At 42.9% G+C, this 18,806-nt stretch overlaps 3 protein-coding genes across 4 annotated transcripts; all 3 read right to left on the bottom strand.

Moving 5' to 3' along the window:
* Positions 1 to 2,060: 2,060 nt before the first annotated feature.
* LOC110970009 (myosin light chain 4-like) lies at positions 2,061 to 3,156 on the bottom strand. The gene has a single exon (XM_051950889.1). It carries the CDS (start codon positions 2,939 to 2,941, stop codon positions 2,351 to 2,353), a length of 591 nt encoding a protein of 196 aa, XP_051806849.1. The 5' UTR covers positions 2,942 to 3,156; the 3' UTR covers positions 2,061 to 2,350.
* Positions 3,157 to 4,621: 1,465 nt separating this feature from the next.
* Positions 4,622 to 17,035, bottom strand: LOC110970010 (adenylate kinase isoenzyme 5-like). Of its 2 annotated transcripts, none has more exons than XM_051950988.1 (8): positions 16,757 to 17,035; positions 13,328 to 13,721; positions 12,722 to 13,072; positions 10,967 to 11,139; positions 7,007 to 7,120; positions 6,745 to 6,936; positions 4,948 to 5,032; positions 4,622 to 4,845 (listed from the first exon to the last, which is right to left on the bottom strand). In XM_051950988.1, the coding sequence occupies exons 1-8, from the start codon at positions 16,814 to 16,816 to the stop codon at positions 4,820 to 4,822; spliced, it is 1,395 nt and encodes a 464-aa protein (XP_051806948.1). In that variant the 5' UTR covers positions 16,817 to 17,035; the 3' UTR covers positions 4,622 to 4,819. The 2 variants fall into 2 exon arrangements, with proteins under 2 accessions (XP_051806948.1, XP_051806949.1); XM_051950989.1 differs by having other exon boundaries at positions 13,328 to 13,685; positions 16,757 to 17,034.
* Positions 13,720 to 16,744, bottom strand: LOC127534810 (cytochrome c oxidase subunit 3-like). The gene is made up of 2 exons (XM_051950991.1): positions 14,428 to 16,744; positions 13,720 to 14,370 (listed from the first exon to the last, which is right to left on the bottom strand). The coding sequence occupies exon 1, from the start codon at positions 15,793 to 15,795 to the stop codon at positions 14,782 to 14,784; it is 1,014 nt and encodes a 337-aa protein (XP_051806951.1). The 5' UTR covers positions 15,796 to 16,744; the 3' UTR covers positions 13,720 to 14,370; positions 14,428 to 14,781.
* Positions 17,036 to 18,806: the final 1,771 nt, after the last annotated feature.

The following is an 18,806-nucleotide window of genomic DNA, read 5'->3' as shown; positions in this document are numbered from 1 at the left end:
AATGGAATATTTCAGGGAGGAACGGACAAAAAAACATGATTATTTTCTGTTTACTGAAGCTCTGACAGCTGCAGAACCTTTATTCTAACAGCTGAGGAACTTTTATTCTAACAGCTGAGGAACCTTTATTCTAACAGCTGAGGAACCTTTATTCTAACAGCTGAGGAACTTTTATTCTAACAGCTGAGGAACCTTTATTCTAACAGCTGAGGAACTTTTATTCTAACAGCTGTAGAACCTTTATTCTAACAGCTGAGGAACTTTTATTCTAACAGCTGAGGAACTTTTATTCTAACAGCTGAGGAACCTTTATTCTAACAGCTGAGGAACTTTTATTCTAACAGCTGTAGAACCTTTATTCTAACAGCTGAGGAACTTTTATTCTAACAGCTGTAGAACCTTTATTCTAACAGCTGAGGAACCTTTATTCTAACAGCTGAGGAACTTTTATTCTAACAGCTGTAGAACCTTTATTCTAACAGCTGAGGAACTTTTATTCTAACAGCTGAGGAACCTTTATTCTAACAGCTGAGGAACCTTTATTCTAACAGCTGTAGAACCTTTATTCTAACAGCTGAGGAACTTTTATTCTAACAGCTGTAGAACCTTTATTCTAACAGCTGAGGAACTTTTATTCTAACAGCTGAGGAACCTTTATTCTAACAGCTGAGGAACCTTTATTCTAACAGCTGTAGAACCTTTATTCTAACAGCTGAGGAACTTTTATTCTAACAGCTGTAGAACCTTTATTCTAACAGCTGAGGAACTTTTATTCTAACAGCTGAGGAACCTTTATTCTAACAGCTGAGGAACTTTTATTCTAACAGCTGTAGAACCTTTATTCTAACAGCTGAGGAACTTTTATTCTAACAGCTGAGGAACTTTTATTCTAACAGCTGAGGAACCTTTATTCTAACAGCTGAGGAACTTTTATTCTAACAGCTGAGGAACCTTTATTCTAACAGCTGAGGAACCTTTATTCTAACAGCTGAGGAACTTTTATTCTAACAGCTGTAGAACCTTTATTCTAACAGCTGAGGAACTTTTATTCTAACAGCTGAGGAACCTTTATTCTAACAGCTGAGGAACCTTTATTCTAACAGCTGAGGAACCTTTATTCTAACAGCTGAGGAACCTTTATTCTAACAGCTGTAGAACCTTTATTCTAACAGCTGAGGAACCTTTATTCTAACAGCTGAGGAACCTTTATTCTAACAGCTGAGGAACTTTTAGTCTAACAGCTGAGGAACCTTTATTCTAACAGCTGAGGAACTTTTAATCTAACAGCTGAGGAACCTTTATTCTAACAGCTGAGGAACTTTTATTCTAACAGCTGAGGAACCTTTATTCTAACAGCTGAGGAACATGACTACTCTGAACTGTTTTGACGTGCCACAGCGACCCCTGGTGGCTCCACCGGTACATTACGGTACCTTATAGAGAACCTGAAGGAGGAACTGGGCCCAGAGCCGGAGTTTATCACATCCTAGAATACTCCTTCCTGTCCAGGGTTTCTGTTGTTTTACTGCTGGAGGAGAATTACTGAATCAGAACCCTGGTTGGTTCTGTGGTTCTTCTACAGACGTTCTGCTGGTCTTTATAGAGACTGTGTTTGACAGTTTATTCAGTGTTTATTTCTCTCTAGTTCTGGTTCAAAAATAAAAATGATGATAATAATAATAATACATTTTATTTGTAAAGTTCTACATCAAAGATATAAATGGATAAAAACCAAACAATAAGATAAAATAAAAACAGAAACATCAAGGGAACGTTTTATTAACAGCTTCGTTAAACACAAAAGTCTTTTTAAAACATCTGCTGTCTGAATGCAGTTAAAGCTTCTAATAATAAAGAATATAATAATAATAAAGTAATAAGATGTGTTTATTTCATTCCTGTCAGTGCAGAGAGAGTTCTATGTTTCTAAATGACTGTAAAATGAGCGCTTTAATGAAGATCTTCTGAGCTGCTGTGTGAAGAACGTGATCTGAAATAAACCAGATGTGATGTTGAATCCAGAAGAACAACGAGTCAGTTCCTCATTAGAACAGGAAGGTTTATTGATAAAACATGATGTTTTCACATGAGAACACGGTTAGAACTATTCTCCTGCTACACTGAGAAACTAAACTTCTTGTCCTTCAACAGCAGCAGCATCAGAAACGATCCTCAGAGCTTCAGGAAGAGCAACACGTTCCACTTTCAGTCTTCAAGAACCAGAGAACAGTCTGGTGCGTTCTCCTGAAGCTCTGAGGATGGACCGGTGATTTATCTGCTGAAGGTCTGGACAGACTGGATGGAGATGTTTCCTTCAGAACCGTGGAGACGTTCCTTACTCTGATGATTGCTATCCGGCCAGGATGTGTTTGACGAACTCGGTGTAGTTGATGTGTCCGTTGGCGTCCTCCTGTCCCACCATGAGACGGTCCACCTCGTCCTCCGTCATCTTCTCTCCCAGCGTGGCGAGGACGTGCCGGAGCTCCGCTCCCATCACCGTGCCGTTGCCCTCCTTGTCGAACACCCTCAGACCCTCCACAAAGTCCTCGAAGGTTCCCTGCTCCTTGGACCGGGCCACGTGCTGCAGCATGGGCAGGAAGGAGTCGAAGTCCAGCAGCTTGACGTGCATCTCCTCGGGTTTGGGCCGTCCCAGCAGCTTCAGGACCTCATCGTTGGTAGGGTTGTGGCCCAGCGCTCGCATCACGTCTCCACACTGAGCGAAAGTGATCTTCATCTCGCCGGCTGGTGTCTCGTCGAACAGCGTGAAGGCGTCTCTGAACTCCTCCAACTGGTCGGCAGAGAACTCGATGACCACGCTCTTCAGGTCCACCTCCGGGGGTTTGGACTCCGGTTCTGCGGGTTTGGGAGGAGGAGGTTCTTCCTTCTTCGCTTCAACCTTCTTCACCTCTGTCTTCTTGGGTTCCACCTTCTTCGGAGCCATGATGCTGCAGAACGGCAGCAACGGAGAATGTTCCTGATTTATAGCTGCCAGAGGGAAGAAATGACGGCGGAGAGAGAGAACAGCTGACCAAAGATGGAAGGAACCAGGAATAGAACTGTTCCACGATAAGAGACTGAAGATAAGAACCTTCCAGAAACGTACAGGCTCTAACTGGAACCAACTAAAATAGTAACACTTCAGGGCGGCTTTAAGCCCGTCAGTGTTAGTTATGTTTTCTCCGTCTGTAACGCTGCGTCTTTATTAATCCTTTATGTTCTCTTCTATGTGTGGAACAAAATCTGATGTCAACTATTATGAGACTGTGTGTTCGTTAATACGCATCGTCCACATAAATACAGAAATGAAACTGGAGGAACCCTGTTCGGTTCCACAAAAGATCTGTGAGCAAAACGTTCTTTAATGAAATGGTTATGCAAACAGTTCTCTAAAGAACATCCAAAGGCGACACGAAGAACCGTCAAAGAACAACCAGAAATCCAAAGAGCTTCAGCAAATACAAGTTCTTTGAGGAACCGTTTGCACAGCGGGTCTTTATGGACCCAGCTGTTGACTAAAGATTCTGTCTGGATGGAGGGTTCTTCTGAGAGTTCTAAACCATGTGGTTCTAGTTGAAAAAGGAAACATGTTTATTGCAATTTACAATGCTAAGAGTAACCGTTTTAAACTCTGCTTTATCCCCGTTTCCACTGTACTGTTGAACAGCCGGCACATAGTGTACAGCTCGAATTAGGGTACCTGCTACCGACTACTGCAGGATTGATATTCCTGCACTCTTGTTTTATTGTGTTGCTCAACATGAATGGGTATCCCGCAAGCCAGTGTTCTTCTTAAATGCTCTACTTCCTGCTACTGTGTGGTATGTTGTCTTTTTTTAATGTTGATGTGACTGTAGCGCTTTGCCCAAGACAAATTTCCCTGTGGGACAATAAAGTATATCTATCTATCTATCTATCTATCTATCTATCTATCTATCTATCTATCTATCTATCTATCTATCTATCTATCTATCTATCTATCTATCTATCTATCTGTCTATTAATGTTCCTCCTTCAGTTCCAGATGAATCATGAGAATCTGACATGTTAACAGGCGGTTTTACTGGAGACAGTCAGAACCTGTTCAGAACCTGTTTAGAACCTGTTCAAAACCTGTTCAGAACCTGTTTAGGACCCGTTCAAAACCTGTTCAGAATCTGTTTAGAGCCTGTTCAGAACCTATTCAGAACCTGTTTAGAACCTGTTAAGAAGCTGGTCCAATCAGCACGGAGCTGTTCCATCCAATCAGCCGTCTGTCCTCAGGGTTCTCCGATTTATTTCTGTCTCGTTATCTAACATTCCCGCTGTGATACCAGCAGTGGTTTCCCATGATGCTCTCTGCCTCCTTCAGGCTTTGAAATAACTGCAGCTGCTCTTCGGTTCCTCTGATTCTCATCCTTTAAAACCACCGTTCTACAGAGAACCTTCTAGACCATCGACCAGCGCTACAGAACCAGTTCTACTGAATAGTTTTGTCTTTACTGGACTCTTTCACAAACATCCTCATCATCGTTCTTTAAAAGTCAAACTCCTCACATGTGAAACGGATTTTGATGAAAATGCGTTTGTTTGTTTTGTCCTCATTTGCAGCCTTTAGATGAGAGAAAATAAAACAGAACCAGTGTGAATTTCAGGAACGTTTTATTAACGTGTTCATGTGACCTGATCGAAGCACTCTGATTGGTCTACAGGTTCACTGTCATCATGATGTCACAACTTCACTCTGTTTAACCTGGAAGTCACATGTTTACGCATCATCACTGACCTGGTTACCACAGCAACTAAGATTCACTAACACACAGGATTACTGATCGAACAGGTGTTACGCTGACTCAGCAGTGCAGGATTCTGGGAAACACAGAGAGATCAATCGATTGATCAGTGATCAATAACGGAACCAAACATATAAAAAACTAGTCCAATATCTAATCAGTAATCATGAATCAATACCTGCCCGGTTCTTCACAGACAGTTTCTGTCTGACGGCTGAACTCAGATCAGCAAAAACCAGCTCCAGGTCCCGGTCAGCGTCGACCTGCAAACAAACAAACAAACAAACAAACAAACAAACAAACAAACAAACAAACAGAAAAATACATTTACACACATACAGGCAAATTCAAACACCAACATAAATAAACAAAAATAAGCAAATAAAGAAAAAATAAACAAATACACACAAAGATGCATGGACAGAAAAAGTAAATAAATAAGTAAAACAAACAGACAACAAACATTCAAAAAACAATCAAAAAATTGCACAAACAAATATATTGAGACAAAAACAAACAAACAAACAAACAAATCAGCCAGAGTTAAAACATCAGAACCAAGATAAGAGCAGGTGAGTCTACATGTGGTCTACAGGTGGTCTACAGGTGAGTCTACAGATGGTCTACAGGTGAGTCTGCAGGTGGTCTACAGGTGGTCTACAGGTGAGTCTACAGATGGTCTACAGGTGAGTCTGCAGGTGAGTCTACAGGTGGTCTACAGGTGAGTCTACAGGTGGTCTACAGGTGAGTCTACAGGTGGTCTACAGGTGAGTCTGCAGGTGAGTCTACAGGTGAGTCTGCAGGTGAGTCTACATGTGGTCTACAGGTGGTCTACAGGTGAGTGTACAGTTGGTCTACAGGTGAGTCTGCAGGTAGTCTACAGGTGGTCTACAGGTGAGTCTACAGGTGAGTCTGCAGGTGAGTCTACAGGTGGTCTACAGGTGAGTCTACAGGTGGTCTACAGGTGGTCTACAGGTGGGTCTACAGGTGGTCTACAGGTGAGTCTACAGGTGGTCTACAGGTGAGTCTACAGGTGGTCTACAGGTGAGTCTGCAGGTGAGTCTACATGTGGTCTACAGGTGGTCTACAGGTGAGTGTACAGTTGGTCTACAGGTGAGTCTGCAGGTAGTCTACAGGTGGTCTACAGGTGAGTCTACAGGTGAGTCTACAGTTGGTCTACAGGTGGTCTACAGGTGAGTCTGCAGGTAGTCTACAGGTGGTCTACAGGTGAGTCTACAGGTGAGTCTACAGGTGGTCTACAGGTGAGTCTACAGGTGGTCTACAGGTGGTCTACAGGTGGGTCTACAGGTGGTCTACAGGTGGTCTACAGGTGGTCTACAGGTGGTCTACAGGTGAGTCTACAGTTGGTCTACAGGTGGTCTACAGGTGAGTCTGCAGGTAGTCTACAGGTGGTCTACAGGTGAGTCTACAGGTGAGTCTACAGGTGGTCTACAGGTGAGTCTGCAGGTGAGTCTACAGGTGGTCTACAGGTGAGTCTACAGTTGGTCTACAGGTGGTCTACAGGTGAGTCTGCAGGTAGTCTACAGGTGGTCTACAGGTGAGTCTAGAGGTGGTCTACAGGTGAGTCTACAGGTGGTCTACAGGTGAGTCTGCAGGTGAGTCTACAGGTGGTCTACAGGTGAGTCTACAGGTGAGTCTACAGGTGGTCTACAGGTGGTCTACAGGTGGTCTACAGGTGAGTCTACAGGTGGTCTACAGGTGAGTCTACAGGTGAGTCTGCAGGTGGTCTACATGTGGTCTACAGGTGAGTCTACAGATGGTCTACAGGTGAGTCTGCAGGTGGTCTACAGGTGGTCTACAGGTGAGTCTACATGTGGTCTACAGGTGGTCTACAGGTGGTCTGCAGGTGAGTCTACAGGTGGTCTACAGGTGGTCTACAGGTGAGTCTACATGTGGTCTACAGGTGGTCTACAGGTGGTCTGCAGGTGAGTCTACAGGTGGTCTACAGGTGTACCTGTGTGAGCAGGTGCAGCTGTCTGTAGTATCTGCTGATGGACACGATGTCCCTCTGGAACCTGTCCAGGCGTCTCTGGAGGGTTTGGTCACCATCTCCTAGGAGACCGAGCCGAGCTGCTCGTCGTCGTAGGCGACCACGCAGCGTCTCATTAGAGCAGACCAGCAACAGGACCAGGTCAGGTGAGCCTACCTGTTCACGGGGGCAGGGTCAATGTCTGTGGAGGACCAGTGTTACAAGCTGATCTCTGATTGGTCGGTACCTGCTCCTGGAAGCTCAGAGCCTGATGGACGTCTCGAGGGAACCCATCCACGATGACCCCGCCCACCTCCTGCTGACCAATCAGCTGCTGCCTCAGCTCTGACACGGTGTCTTCCTGCAGACAGGTAAATGTCTGATAAATGATAAGAACATGTTTATGGATTAAGTAGAGGTTGTAGTCCTGCAGCGCCACCTTGGTCTGTTCCGCTTTTATTTTGTTAAGCGCGCATTTCTTCTTCTGCTGCTGTTTTTGTGATGCTGAACTTCCTGCTTCTTTGTCTACATGTTTTGCTTGCGCATCATCGGAGGAACGGTAAAATCTGTCCTAAACCACTGGTTATACATCACATTTATCTGTTAGAATTGTAGTTTACATTGTGATTTACCTCATTATTCTGTAATTGTAGCTCTGAACACTGATGTGTGTGTTTAGCTGTAGAGCATGCTAGCTGATAGCTAACACTTAGATTAGCTCCCTTGGAGTAGAATGAGGAATGAAAAGGTTTAATAAGCATTATTATCTGATAAATTACAGTTATTTGTTCTAAACATGATTTATATGTGAATTATTTGTCAAACTACAGTGAGGCATTCTGCATTCTCCTGTTTTATTCTGTGGTTTTCATGATGCTGATGGTACACGGTACTGATGGTACACGGTACTGATGGTACCTGGTGCTGATGGTACACGGTACTGATGGTACCTGGTGCTGATGGTACACGGTACTGACGGTACACGGTACTGATGGTACCTGGTGCTGATGGTACACGGTACTGACGGTACACGGTACTGATGGTACACGGTACTGATGGTACCTGGTGCTGATGGTACACGGTACTGACGGTACACGGTACTGATGGTACCTGGTGCTGATGGTACACGGTACTGATGGTACACGGTACTGATGGTACCTGGTGCTGATGGTACACGGTACTGATGGTACACGGTACTGATGGTACCCTGTACTGACGGTACACGGTACTGATGGTACCCTGTACTGATGGTACACGGTACTGATGGTACCTGGTGCTGATGGTACACGGTACTGACGGTACACGGTACTGATGGTACACGGTACTGATGGTACCTGGTGCTGATGGTACACGGTACTGACGGTACACGGTACTGATGGTACCTGGTGCTGATGGTACCCTGTACTGATGGTACACGGTACTGATGGTACCCTGTACTGACGGTACAGGGTACTGATGGTACCCTGTACTGACGGTACACGGTACTGATGGTACCTGGTGCTGATGGTACACGGTACTGATGGTACACGGTACTGATGGTACCCTGTACTGATGGTACACGGTACTGATGGTACCTGGTGCTGATGGTACACGGTACTGACGGTACATGGTACTGATGGTACCCTGTACTGATGGTACACGGTACTGATGGTACCTGGTGCTGATGGTACACGGTACTGACGGTACACGGTACTGATGGTACCCTGTACTGATGGTACACGGTACTGATGGTACCTGGTGCTGATGGTACACGGTACTGACGGTACACGGTACTGATGGTACCCTGTACTGATGGTACACGGTACTGATGGTACCTGGTGCTGATGGTACACGGTACTGACGGTACACGGTACTGATGGTACACGGTACTGATGGTACCTGGTGCTGATGGTACACGGTACTGATGGTACACGGTACTGATGGTACATGGTACTGATGGTACACGGTGCTGATGGTACCTGATGCTGATGGTACACAATACTGATGGTACCTGGTACTGATGGTACACGGTATTTATGGTACCTTGTACTGACGGTACACGGTACTGATGGTACCTGGTACTGGTGGTACACGGTACTGATGGTACATTTTACTGATGGTACCTGGTACTGATGGTACACGGTACTGATGGTACCTGGTACTGATGGTACACGGTACTGATGGTACATTTTACTGATGGTACACGATACTGATGTTACCTGGTACTGATGGTACACGGTACTGATGGTACATTTTACTGATGGTACACGATACTGATGTTACCTGGTACTGATGGTACACGGTACTGATGGTACATTTTACTGATGGTACACGATACTGATGTTACCTGGTACTGATGGTACATTTTACTGATGGTACCTGGTACTGATGGTACACGGTACTTATGGTACCTTGTACTGATGGTACCTGGTACTGGTGGTACACTGTACTGATGGTACCCTGTACTGATGGTACCTGGTACTGATGGTAGCTGGTACTGGTGGTACATTTTACTGATGGTACCTGGTACTGACGGTACATGGTACTGATGGTACCTGGTACGGATGGTACCTGGTACGGATGGTACACGGTACTGATGGTACCTGGTACTGACGGTACATGGTACTGATGGTACCTGGTACGGATGGTACCTAGGGATGGGGACCGAAATTCGGTTCCGAGTAGGAACCGAATTAAAAAATGGTGGGCACCGAGCATCGAAAAAAATATTTATTTTCGGTTCTGCTTTTCGGTTCTTGGGCGCATAATATTTCTTAGATCATCATCCGCTGTATTCCCTTACGTCGTGTCTGACCAGACCGCGTGAGGAGACCACGTCTATTACGTAATTACGTCACGCCGTCTAGAGGGAGACGCTTTGGCTATGCTAACCGGCTAGCCACTAACTATGGATCGTGGGTTTGGAAAACGCTCCAAAGTATGGCTGCACTTTGTAAAAGAAAGCGACGAAAAAGGAAAGTGCAATATATGCAATGCGCTAATTAGCTGCAAGACAGGTTGCACGTCAAATTTGACAAAACATTTAAGACTGCATGGCATCGAGCTGAAAGACTGCACAGTGTTCGATAAACTGCGGGCATCACCCGACACAAGTGCTAGTGATACAAGCTTCGGAGCCACTAGCGCCTCTCAATCAACCCCAAAAGAGGCTGATATGCTGATTTTTCTTAATAAGAACTGTTGATTTTGATAAATTAACCACACACACACTTTTGTGTGTTTTTTGATTGTTTTTTGTTTTTGTTGTTGCAAACAGCAGTTATGCTCTGATTACATTTAGTATTTTACTCTCAGTGGCACCACGGGATGCACTTTATTTTTTATTTCTCAGGGACACTTTACTTTGATTATAAGCAGCTGTTATGCACTGATTCCTAATGCATTTACATGCATTTGACCCTCATTGCTGCTCAGACAGGTATTGACTTGTGTGCACTGTGCAGGATGTACAGTGCACATGGATGCACTTTACTTTTTTATTTCCCAGATTTCTGAGGGATCTTTTATTTTGAATTTAAGGCAGCTGCAATGTTCTGAATGCACTTGACTTTATATCTACTTGAATACTGATAAAATAATTTTCTAATAAGGTAAAGAAATAAAGTTACTTTGGTTAAATAAACATTTGGCCATTTATTTTTACTATTTTAGAATCGAAAAAAGGAATCGTTAGGAACCGGAATCGATAAGCAGAACCGAAATCAGAATCGGAATCGTAAAAATCCTAACGATACCCATCCCTAATGGTACCTGGTACTGATGGTACACGGTACTGATGGTGCCTGGTACTGATGGTACCTGGTGCTGATGGTACCTGGTACTGATGGTACCCTGTCCTGATGGTACCTGGTGCTGATGGTACCTGGTGCTGATAGTACACGGTGCTGATGGTACACGGTACTGATGGTACACGGTACTGGTGGTACACGGTACTGATGGTACACGGTACTGATGGTACATGGTACTGATGATACCTGGTATTCGTCAAGGCTGAGAATAGATCGATACCTGTTTGAAACGGTCTGTGACTTAAAGAATCCAAGGGGCCATTACAGGTACCAAATACTGGTGTGGGTCTGGGTCTGAATATGGTTCTGGTTAAGGCTCTGGGTCTGGATCTGGTTCTGGATCTTATTCAGGGTCTGGGACTGGTTAATGTTCTGAGCCTGGGTCTTGGTCTTCGACTGCATCTGGTTCTGGTTCTCACCTGTGTTCCCAGCTCTCCGTGACTCATCAGCTCTGACATCAGTTCCCACCTGCGTCCAGGTGTGGCGTCGGTCAGCAGCTGCCTCCTGAGCAGCTCGTCCAATGAGAGTCCTCGGAAGCTGAAGTGGGCAGTCAGTTTGGTGGTCTGACTTCCTTTACCACTGCCGGGTCCACCTGGAGGGGAACCAGAACATCAGAGGAACATCAGAGGACCCTAAGCAGTGAGTCCAGTTTTGCCTGATATCCCACTAGAGTTCTATAGTTCTATAGTTCTACAGTTTCTTTATCAGACACTTTTATCCAAAGAAGCCAATCTGAGAGTAGATCCACCACATCAAGGATCTACTCACAGAAGATAGAACAGGTTCTAGTGAGATAATGCGGTTCTAGTGGAGTCTCCAGGGTTCTGGGTTCTGGAAGGTAATCAGAATTTATTTAGTTTTGTCCTTGTTGCATCTGTCCACAAGTCCTCAAACTCATACGACCACACAGGTCGTATGTAACGTGCTCCGTAATACGACCCATGAGAGCATATTTACGTTAGCGCCCCTATGGGGAAAAGGAAGGCATTACGGGATTTAATTCGAGAAATGGCTTTTCCCTCTCGAAACGGCTTTTTCCTCACTTTCGTAACACGGGTTTAGGGTTATGGTTAGGGATAGTGTTCGGGATAGTGTTAGGTAAAAGTTTGTTCATGGTGACGTTTCAGCTGAGACACCGGAGTGTCGATATTTACTCAACCGCTCGAGGTCACTTAACATCAAAACGTAACACTCGGTCGTAAAACGGGCGTGTACAGACAACCTATGTGGTCGTTTTTTTCTATGAGGACAGGCTCCGTCTGTCAGGTGTTCAGTGAAGACAGAGCCTCTGTAGATGGACTAGAGTTTGGTTCCATCACCAGGAACCTCAGAGGAGAAGAGTCTAGCTGCTGAGGAGGTTGGATCAGGAACCTTTGGTTGGACGAAGTGGAGATCTGGAGGAGAGAGTTCAGTGAGGAAGAAATGTTTTCATTGGAGATTTGAGTTTTCTGCAACGATCTGAACAGCAGGGTGACATGAGATGTTTCTGGATGGAAACCAGACGTTCTACTGCATTCTAGATCATCTGCAGAGGTTTGACCTGCATGAAGGGAGGCCTCCAGGAAGGAGCTGACATTAGAGACCTGGACCAGGAGCTTCATGTTCACCCAGGAAGGGTCGGATCTTCTTGATGTTCTACAGGATGCGCTGACACGACCGAGCAGCAGAGGACTCATGAACCCTGAAGGTTAGATGGTCATCCATCATGAAGCCAAGGTCCTGGAGGACTTTGTGGGTCTGAGATGATTCCAGCTGGATGCTGGTTTCCTGTTGTGTAGAGGGACTGACTGGGAGGACAAGGAGCTCAGTCTGGGAGAGGTGGAGCTGAAGGTGGAGTCTGTTCATCCAGATATCTGCAAGATGATGAGATCCATGTGGTGTGGTCTCTGGACTGGTTCTTGATTAGTTCTGAAATGGTTCTGGATTAGTTCTGAGATGGACCACATGTTCAGAACATTCTACCTTTCACGAGGTTCTTCAGAGTGTTCCTCATTCAGACTCCTTCACCTGCTGCCGTGGTGCTCAACATGAGGTTCAATGATCTTCCTAAGAACACTTCACCTGAACACCTGAACAACCTGCTCCTATGGTTGGAACTTCTGCTCTGCAGGTGTGGTCAGAAGCAAGTCTGAAGCTGAAGGAGTGTGGGCCATTTCTGTGGTTTAGGTTCTTACCGATGATGAAGATGATCAGGGGGCGTGGCCTCTGGAGGGGGAGGATGCTGATCTCCTGTAAGAGTCCAGAACTCTCGGTCATGTCAGAATCAGACTCTATGGAGAGCTGAGAGTGGACTACAGAAGAACCAGGACCAGGAGGAAGAACAGGTGAAGAACCAGGACCAGGAGGAAGAACAGGTGAAGAACCAGGACCAGGAGGACCAGGAGGACCAGGAGGAAGATCAGGCGAAGAACCAGGAACAGGAGGAAGAACAGGTGAAGGTCCAGGACCAGGAGGACCAGGAGAAAGAACAGGTGAAGAACCAGGACCAGGAGGAAGAACAGGTGAAGAACAAGGACCAGGAGGACCTGAGGGGAGTCAGATAAGGAATAAATTTATGGTCAGACTGTGAAGAACATCTCAGTCTGATTCTACAGACATGATGTTCTGATGTTACAACTGTAAAAATGTAGAACCTAAAGATTCTCAAGCTTTAAGTTCCTTTACACTGAATCACAGCTGAAGCTGTGAAGATGCTCAGCTGAAGCTTTGTGTCGTTCAGATATGAAAGCAATCTGACAACACATTCACATGCTGCTGTCTGACTTCACAAATCATCTTACCGTCTTCACTCCATGCTTTTCTGTCTGGTTGCATCACCTCAGTGTGGACCAATGGAGCTCCTGCTGGTTCAGGTGGAGCTGAGATTGGGGCTTTGGATATCATGGAGATTGCTGGAGGTCCGGAAGGAGCTGCTGGAGGTCCAGGATGAGCTGGTGGAGGGGTTCGGGGTGGGACTGGGGGTATCTGGGTTGCTATGAGGGGTAACAGGGTTCCTGTGTGGGGTATTATTTGGGGATCTGGTGGTGTTTTGGAGGTCAGAGGACTCAGGTGGTGGATGAAGGTGTCCCAGCTGACAGCTTCAGGACCTCCCAGTGTCCTCGTCCTCTTCAGAGCGTCCTGCAGGAACCTGAGTGGGTCCTCAGGTTGGTGGAACAGGAGACCAGTCAGCAGACTCTGTGACACATCAGAAACTCAGATTTCTGCTGTTAGAGTTAAACATAATTTTCTGTTTTTAAAATCTTATTTTGAAATTACTTCCTTAAAGATGAACCAAAGTACAGTTCTCTGTCCTGTTCCCACTACTACTGTTAGTACTACTGCCAGTACTACTGTCAATACTCTCTGTAAATGTGTCTTCCATCTGAGATTAAAAAGCAACAACAAACAGTAAACAAGATCCTGTAAACTGGTAAACAGTAAACAACACACATAACATGGTAAACAGTAAACAACAAACATAACCTGGTAAACAGTAAACAACAAATATAACCTGGTAAACAGTAAACAACAAACATAATGTGGCAAACAGTAAGCAACAAATATAACCTGGTAAACAGTAAACAAACATAATGTGGTAAACAGTAAACAACAAATATAACCTGCTAAACAGTAAACAACAAACATAATGTGGCAAACAGTAAGCAACAAATATAACCTGGTAAACAGTAAACAACAAACATAACATGGTAAACAGTAAACAACAAACATAACCTGGTAAACAGTAAACAACAAATATAACATGGTAAACAGTAAACAACAAACACAACATGGTAAACAGTAAACAACAAACATAATTTGGTAAACAATAAACAACTAACATAACCTGGTAAACAGTAAACAATAAAAAATAACATGGTAAACAGTAAACAACAAACATAACTTGGTAAACAGTAAACAATAAAAATAACATGGTAAACAGTAAACAGAAAACATAACCTGGTAAACAGTAAACAACAAACATAATGTGGCAAACAATAAACAACTAACATAACCTGGTAAACAGTAAACAATAAAAATAACATGGTAAACAGTAAACAACAAACATAATGTGGTAAACAATAAACAACAAATATAACCTGGTAAACAATAAACAACAAATATAACCTGGTAAACAGTAAACAACAATCATAACCTGGTAAACGGTAAACAATAAAAATAACATGGTAAACAGTAAACAGAAAACATAACCTGGTAAACAGTAAACAACCAACATAATGTGGTAAACAATAAACAATTAACCTAATGTGGTAAACAGTAAACAATAAAAATAACATGGTAAACAGTAAACAACAAATATAACCTGGTAAACAGTAAACAACAAACATAATGTGGCAAACAGTAAGCAACAAATATAACCTGGTAAACAGTAAACAAACATAATGTGGTAAACAGTAAACAACAAATATAAACTGATAAACAGTAAACAACAAACATAACATGGTAAACAGTAAACAACAAATATAAACTGATAAACAGTAAACAACAAACATAACATGGTAAACAGTACACAACAAACATAACCTGGTAAACAGTAAACAACAAATATAACCTGGTAAACAGTAAACAACAAACATAACATGGTAAACAGTAAACAACAAACATAATTTGGTAAACAATAAACAACTAACATAACCTGGTAAACAGTAAACAATGAAAATAACATGGTAAACAGTAAACAACAAACATAACATGGTAAACAGTAAACAACAAATATAAACTGATAAACAGTAAACAACAAACATAACATGGTAAACAGTAAACAACAAACATAACCTGGTAAACAGTAAACAACAAATATAACCTGGTAAACAGTAAACAACAAACACAACATGGTAAACAGTAAACAACAAACATAATTTGGTAAACAATAAACAACTAACATAACCTGGTAAACAGTAAACAATAAAAAATAACATGGTAAACAGTAAACAACAAACATAACTTGGTAAACAGTAAACAATAAAAAATAACATGGTAAACAGTAAACAGAAAACATAACCTGGTAAACAGTAAACAACAAACATAATGTGGCAAACAATAAACAACTAACATAACCTGGTAAACAGTAAACAATAAAAATAACATGGTAAACAGTAAACAACAAACATAATGTGGTAAACAATAAACAACAAATATAACCTGGTAAACAATAAACAACAATCATAACCTGGTAAACGGTAAACAATAAAAATAACATGGTAAACAGTAAACAGAAAACATAACCTGGTAAACAGTAAACAACCAACATAATGTGGTAAACAATAAACAATTAACCTAATGTGGTAAACAGTAAACAATAAAAATAACATGGTAAACAGTAAACAACAAACATAACCTGGTAAACAGTAAACAACAAACATAATGTGGTAAACAGTAAACAATAAACATAATGTGGTAAACAATAAACAACAAACATAACCTGGTAAACAGTAAACAAACATAATGTGGTAAACAGTAAACAACAAACATAACCTGGTAAACAGTAAACAACAAACATAACATGGTAAACAGTAAACAACAAATATAAACTGATAAACAGTAAACAACAAACATAACATGGTAAACAGTAAACAACAAACATAACCTGGTAAACAGTAAACAACAAATATAACATGATAAACAGTAAACAACAAACATAATTTGGTAAACAATAAACAACTAACATAACCTGGTAAACAGTAAACAACAAATATAACATGATAAACAGTAAACAACAAACATAATTTGGTAAACAATAAACAACTAACATAACCTGGTAAACAGTAAACAATAAAAATAACATGGTAAACAGTAAACAATAAAAATAACATGGTAAACAGTAAACAACACACATAATTTGGTAAACAGTAAACAACAAACATAATGTGGTAAACAATAAACAACTAACATAACCTGGTAAACAGTAAACAATAAAAATAACATGGTAAACAGTAAACAACAAACATAATGTGGTAAACAGTAAACAACAAATATAAACTGATAAACAGTAAACAACAAACATAACATGGTAAACAGTAAACAGCAAATATAAACTGATAAACAGTAAACAACAAACATAACCTGGTAAACTGTAAACAACAAACATGTGGTAAACAGTAAACAACAAATATATACTGATAAACAGTAAACAACAAACATAACCTGGTAAACAGTAAACAACAAATATAACATGGTAAACAGTTAGTTTAGGTTAGCTGGGTTTTTCTTACCTCCAGCAGTCGGCTGATGTAATGTTGACTCAGATACTCCTTCACCTGTCTGCTGCTCATCCTCCTCTTCTCTGGACCCTATTCTTGATCTATCTATCTATCTATCGATCTATCGATCTATCGATCTATCTATCTATCTATCTATCCGTCTCTGCAGTGTCATTTTAATGATGTGAGGATCTCTGTATGACTGACAGCAGCATCAGGTGGCAGTGGCTGTTGTCATGTCAGTGTCAGTATGTGCTATTTCTGTCATCATGTTGACACCTGGTGGTGGAGCAGAGAATTGCAGATTACTTTGTGTATTTAGTGTGTACTCTGAGTATTTAGTGTGTACTCTGTGTATTTAATGTGTACTCTGTGTATTTAATGTGTACTCTGTGTATTTAATTTGTACTCTGTGTATTTGGTGTGTACTTAGTGTATTTTCTGTGTGTATCTGGTATCCTTATTGGACTGGGTTAGCTTACAGGAGCTAAATATGTTAGCTTTAGCCCATTAGCATGGATCTGTGGGTTTATTGAGTTCAGCTCAGGTGGATCCTCCTCATGGAGCTGATATTCTCGTCCTGTGAGCTCTCAGATGAACCAGATGTAAATGTGTCATAGAATTCAGATATGATGCCTTTTCTAAATGCTCCTTTGTTGTCAGTGTTCCATCAGGGGACTGTGGGGTTTAGTTAGGGTTCCAGTTTGCTTTACAAAGTTCTTCTAAGTTTTAAGAAGTTAAAAATGTTTTTTTTCAGATGGCCTCCAGGAAGTCCTGGCAAGCCGTTCAACACCTCAGTATGGGGAGGCAGGGCTTTGACCAGGCTGTTTACAGTCGGAGGGGAGAACTGTTGACCTGTACTGTGGACATTGTCAAACGGTGGAAAGAGCACTTTGAGGAACTCCTGAACCTGGTAAAGATGTCCTCTATGGAGGAGGCAGAGCTTGAAGACCCGGGGGAATCTTCATCCATATCCATGGTAGAGGGCGCCGAGATAGTTTAGAAGCTTCTAAGGTGGTTCCAGGTCTGGACAAGATCCTCCCTGAGATGCTGGTGGTTCCCATTTTTAAAAAGGGGGACCAGAGAGTGAGTTCCAACTATCGGGGTATCACACTTCTCAGCCAACCCAGGAAAGTTTCCTCTAGGGTGCTGGAAGGGAGGATCTGACTGATTGTAGAACCTCAGATCCAGGAGGAACAATGTGGATTCCATCCTGGTCGTGGAACGGTGGATCAGATCTTTACTCTTGTGGAACTGCTGAGGGGGTCATGGGAGTTGGACCTGCCAGTCTACGTGTGTTTTGTAGATCTGGAGAAGGTCTATGACCGTGTCCCCTTAGGGGCTCTGTGGGGGTACTGAGGGAGTATGGGGTACCAGACTCTCTGATACGAACTATTCGATCTCTGAACAACCAAAGTGAGAGCTGCATCCTCATACTCAGCACAAAGTCAGACATGTTTCCAGTGGGTGTTGGACTCCTCCAGGACTGTCCCTTTTCTCTGATCCTATTTGTGGTCTTCATGGATCCTAAGGATCAGTAGGATTGAGGAGGGTGTCTGGTTTGAGGACCTCAGGATTACATCTCTGCTTTTTGCAGATGATGTGGTTCTGTTGGTTCCTCAGACCTTCAGCAACACTAGAGAAGTTTGCAGTCGAGTGTGAAATTGTGGGGATGAAGATCAGAACCTCCAATTCTGAGGTCATGGTTCTCCTATGGAAACCGGTGGATTGCTCCCTCTGGGTTGGGGATAGTTACTTCCCCAAGCGAAGGAGTTCAAGTATCTCAGGATCTTGTTCAGTAGTGATGGGAAAATGGAGCTAGAGACGGACAGGAGGATTGGTGCAGCATCAGCAGTAATGATCACGTCCTCCTGGAAGGAGACCCCGAGGTAGACCCAGATCCCTCTGGAGGAATTACGTATTTTATCTGGCCTGGGAACACTTCAGGATCCTCCAGGAAGAGCTGCAAAGTGTTGCTGGGTGGAGGAACATCTGGAATGATCTGCTTCATTTGCTGCCTCCATGACCCGACCCTGGATAAGAGGAAGGAGATGGATGGATG

The sequence above is a fragment of the Acanthochromis polyacanthus genome, chromosome 7 (assembly GCF_021347895.1).
Source record: "Acanthochromis polyacanthus isolate Apoly-LR-REF ecotype Palm Island chromosome 7, KAUST_Apoly_ChrSc, whole genome shotgun sequence".
NCBI lineage: Eukaryota > Metazoa > Chordata > Actinopteri > Pomacentridae > Acanthochromis > Acanthochromis polyacanthus.
Note: the sequence above shows the minus strand (reverse complement) of the source record. Positions and strands in the feature narration are given on the sequence as shown.

Excerpts from the sequence above, each read along its gene's own strand:
- LOC110970009 (XM_051950889.1), bottom strand. The coding sequence starts at position 2,941 with ATGGCTCCGAAGAAGGTGGAACCCAAGAAGACAGAGGTGAAGAAGGTT.
- LOC110970010 (XM_051950988.1), bottom strand. The coding sequence starts at position 16,816 with ATGAGCAGCAGACAGGTGAAGGAGTATCTGAGTCAACATTACATCAGC. Across the intron at positions 7,121-10,966 it reads ACGGAGAGCTGGGAACACAG|GAAGACACCGTGTCAGAGCT; the intron begins GTGAGAACCAGA and ends ACCTGTCTGCAG. Across the intron at positions 5,033-6,744 it reads AGCTGCACCTGCTCACACAG|GTCGACGCTGACCGGGACCT; the intron begins GTACACCTGTAG and ends GTTTGTTTGCAG.
- LOC127534810 (XM_051950991.1), bottom strand. The coding sequence starts at position 15,795 with ATGTTGGTTGTTTACTGTTTACCAGGTTATGTTTTCTGTTTACTGTTT.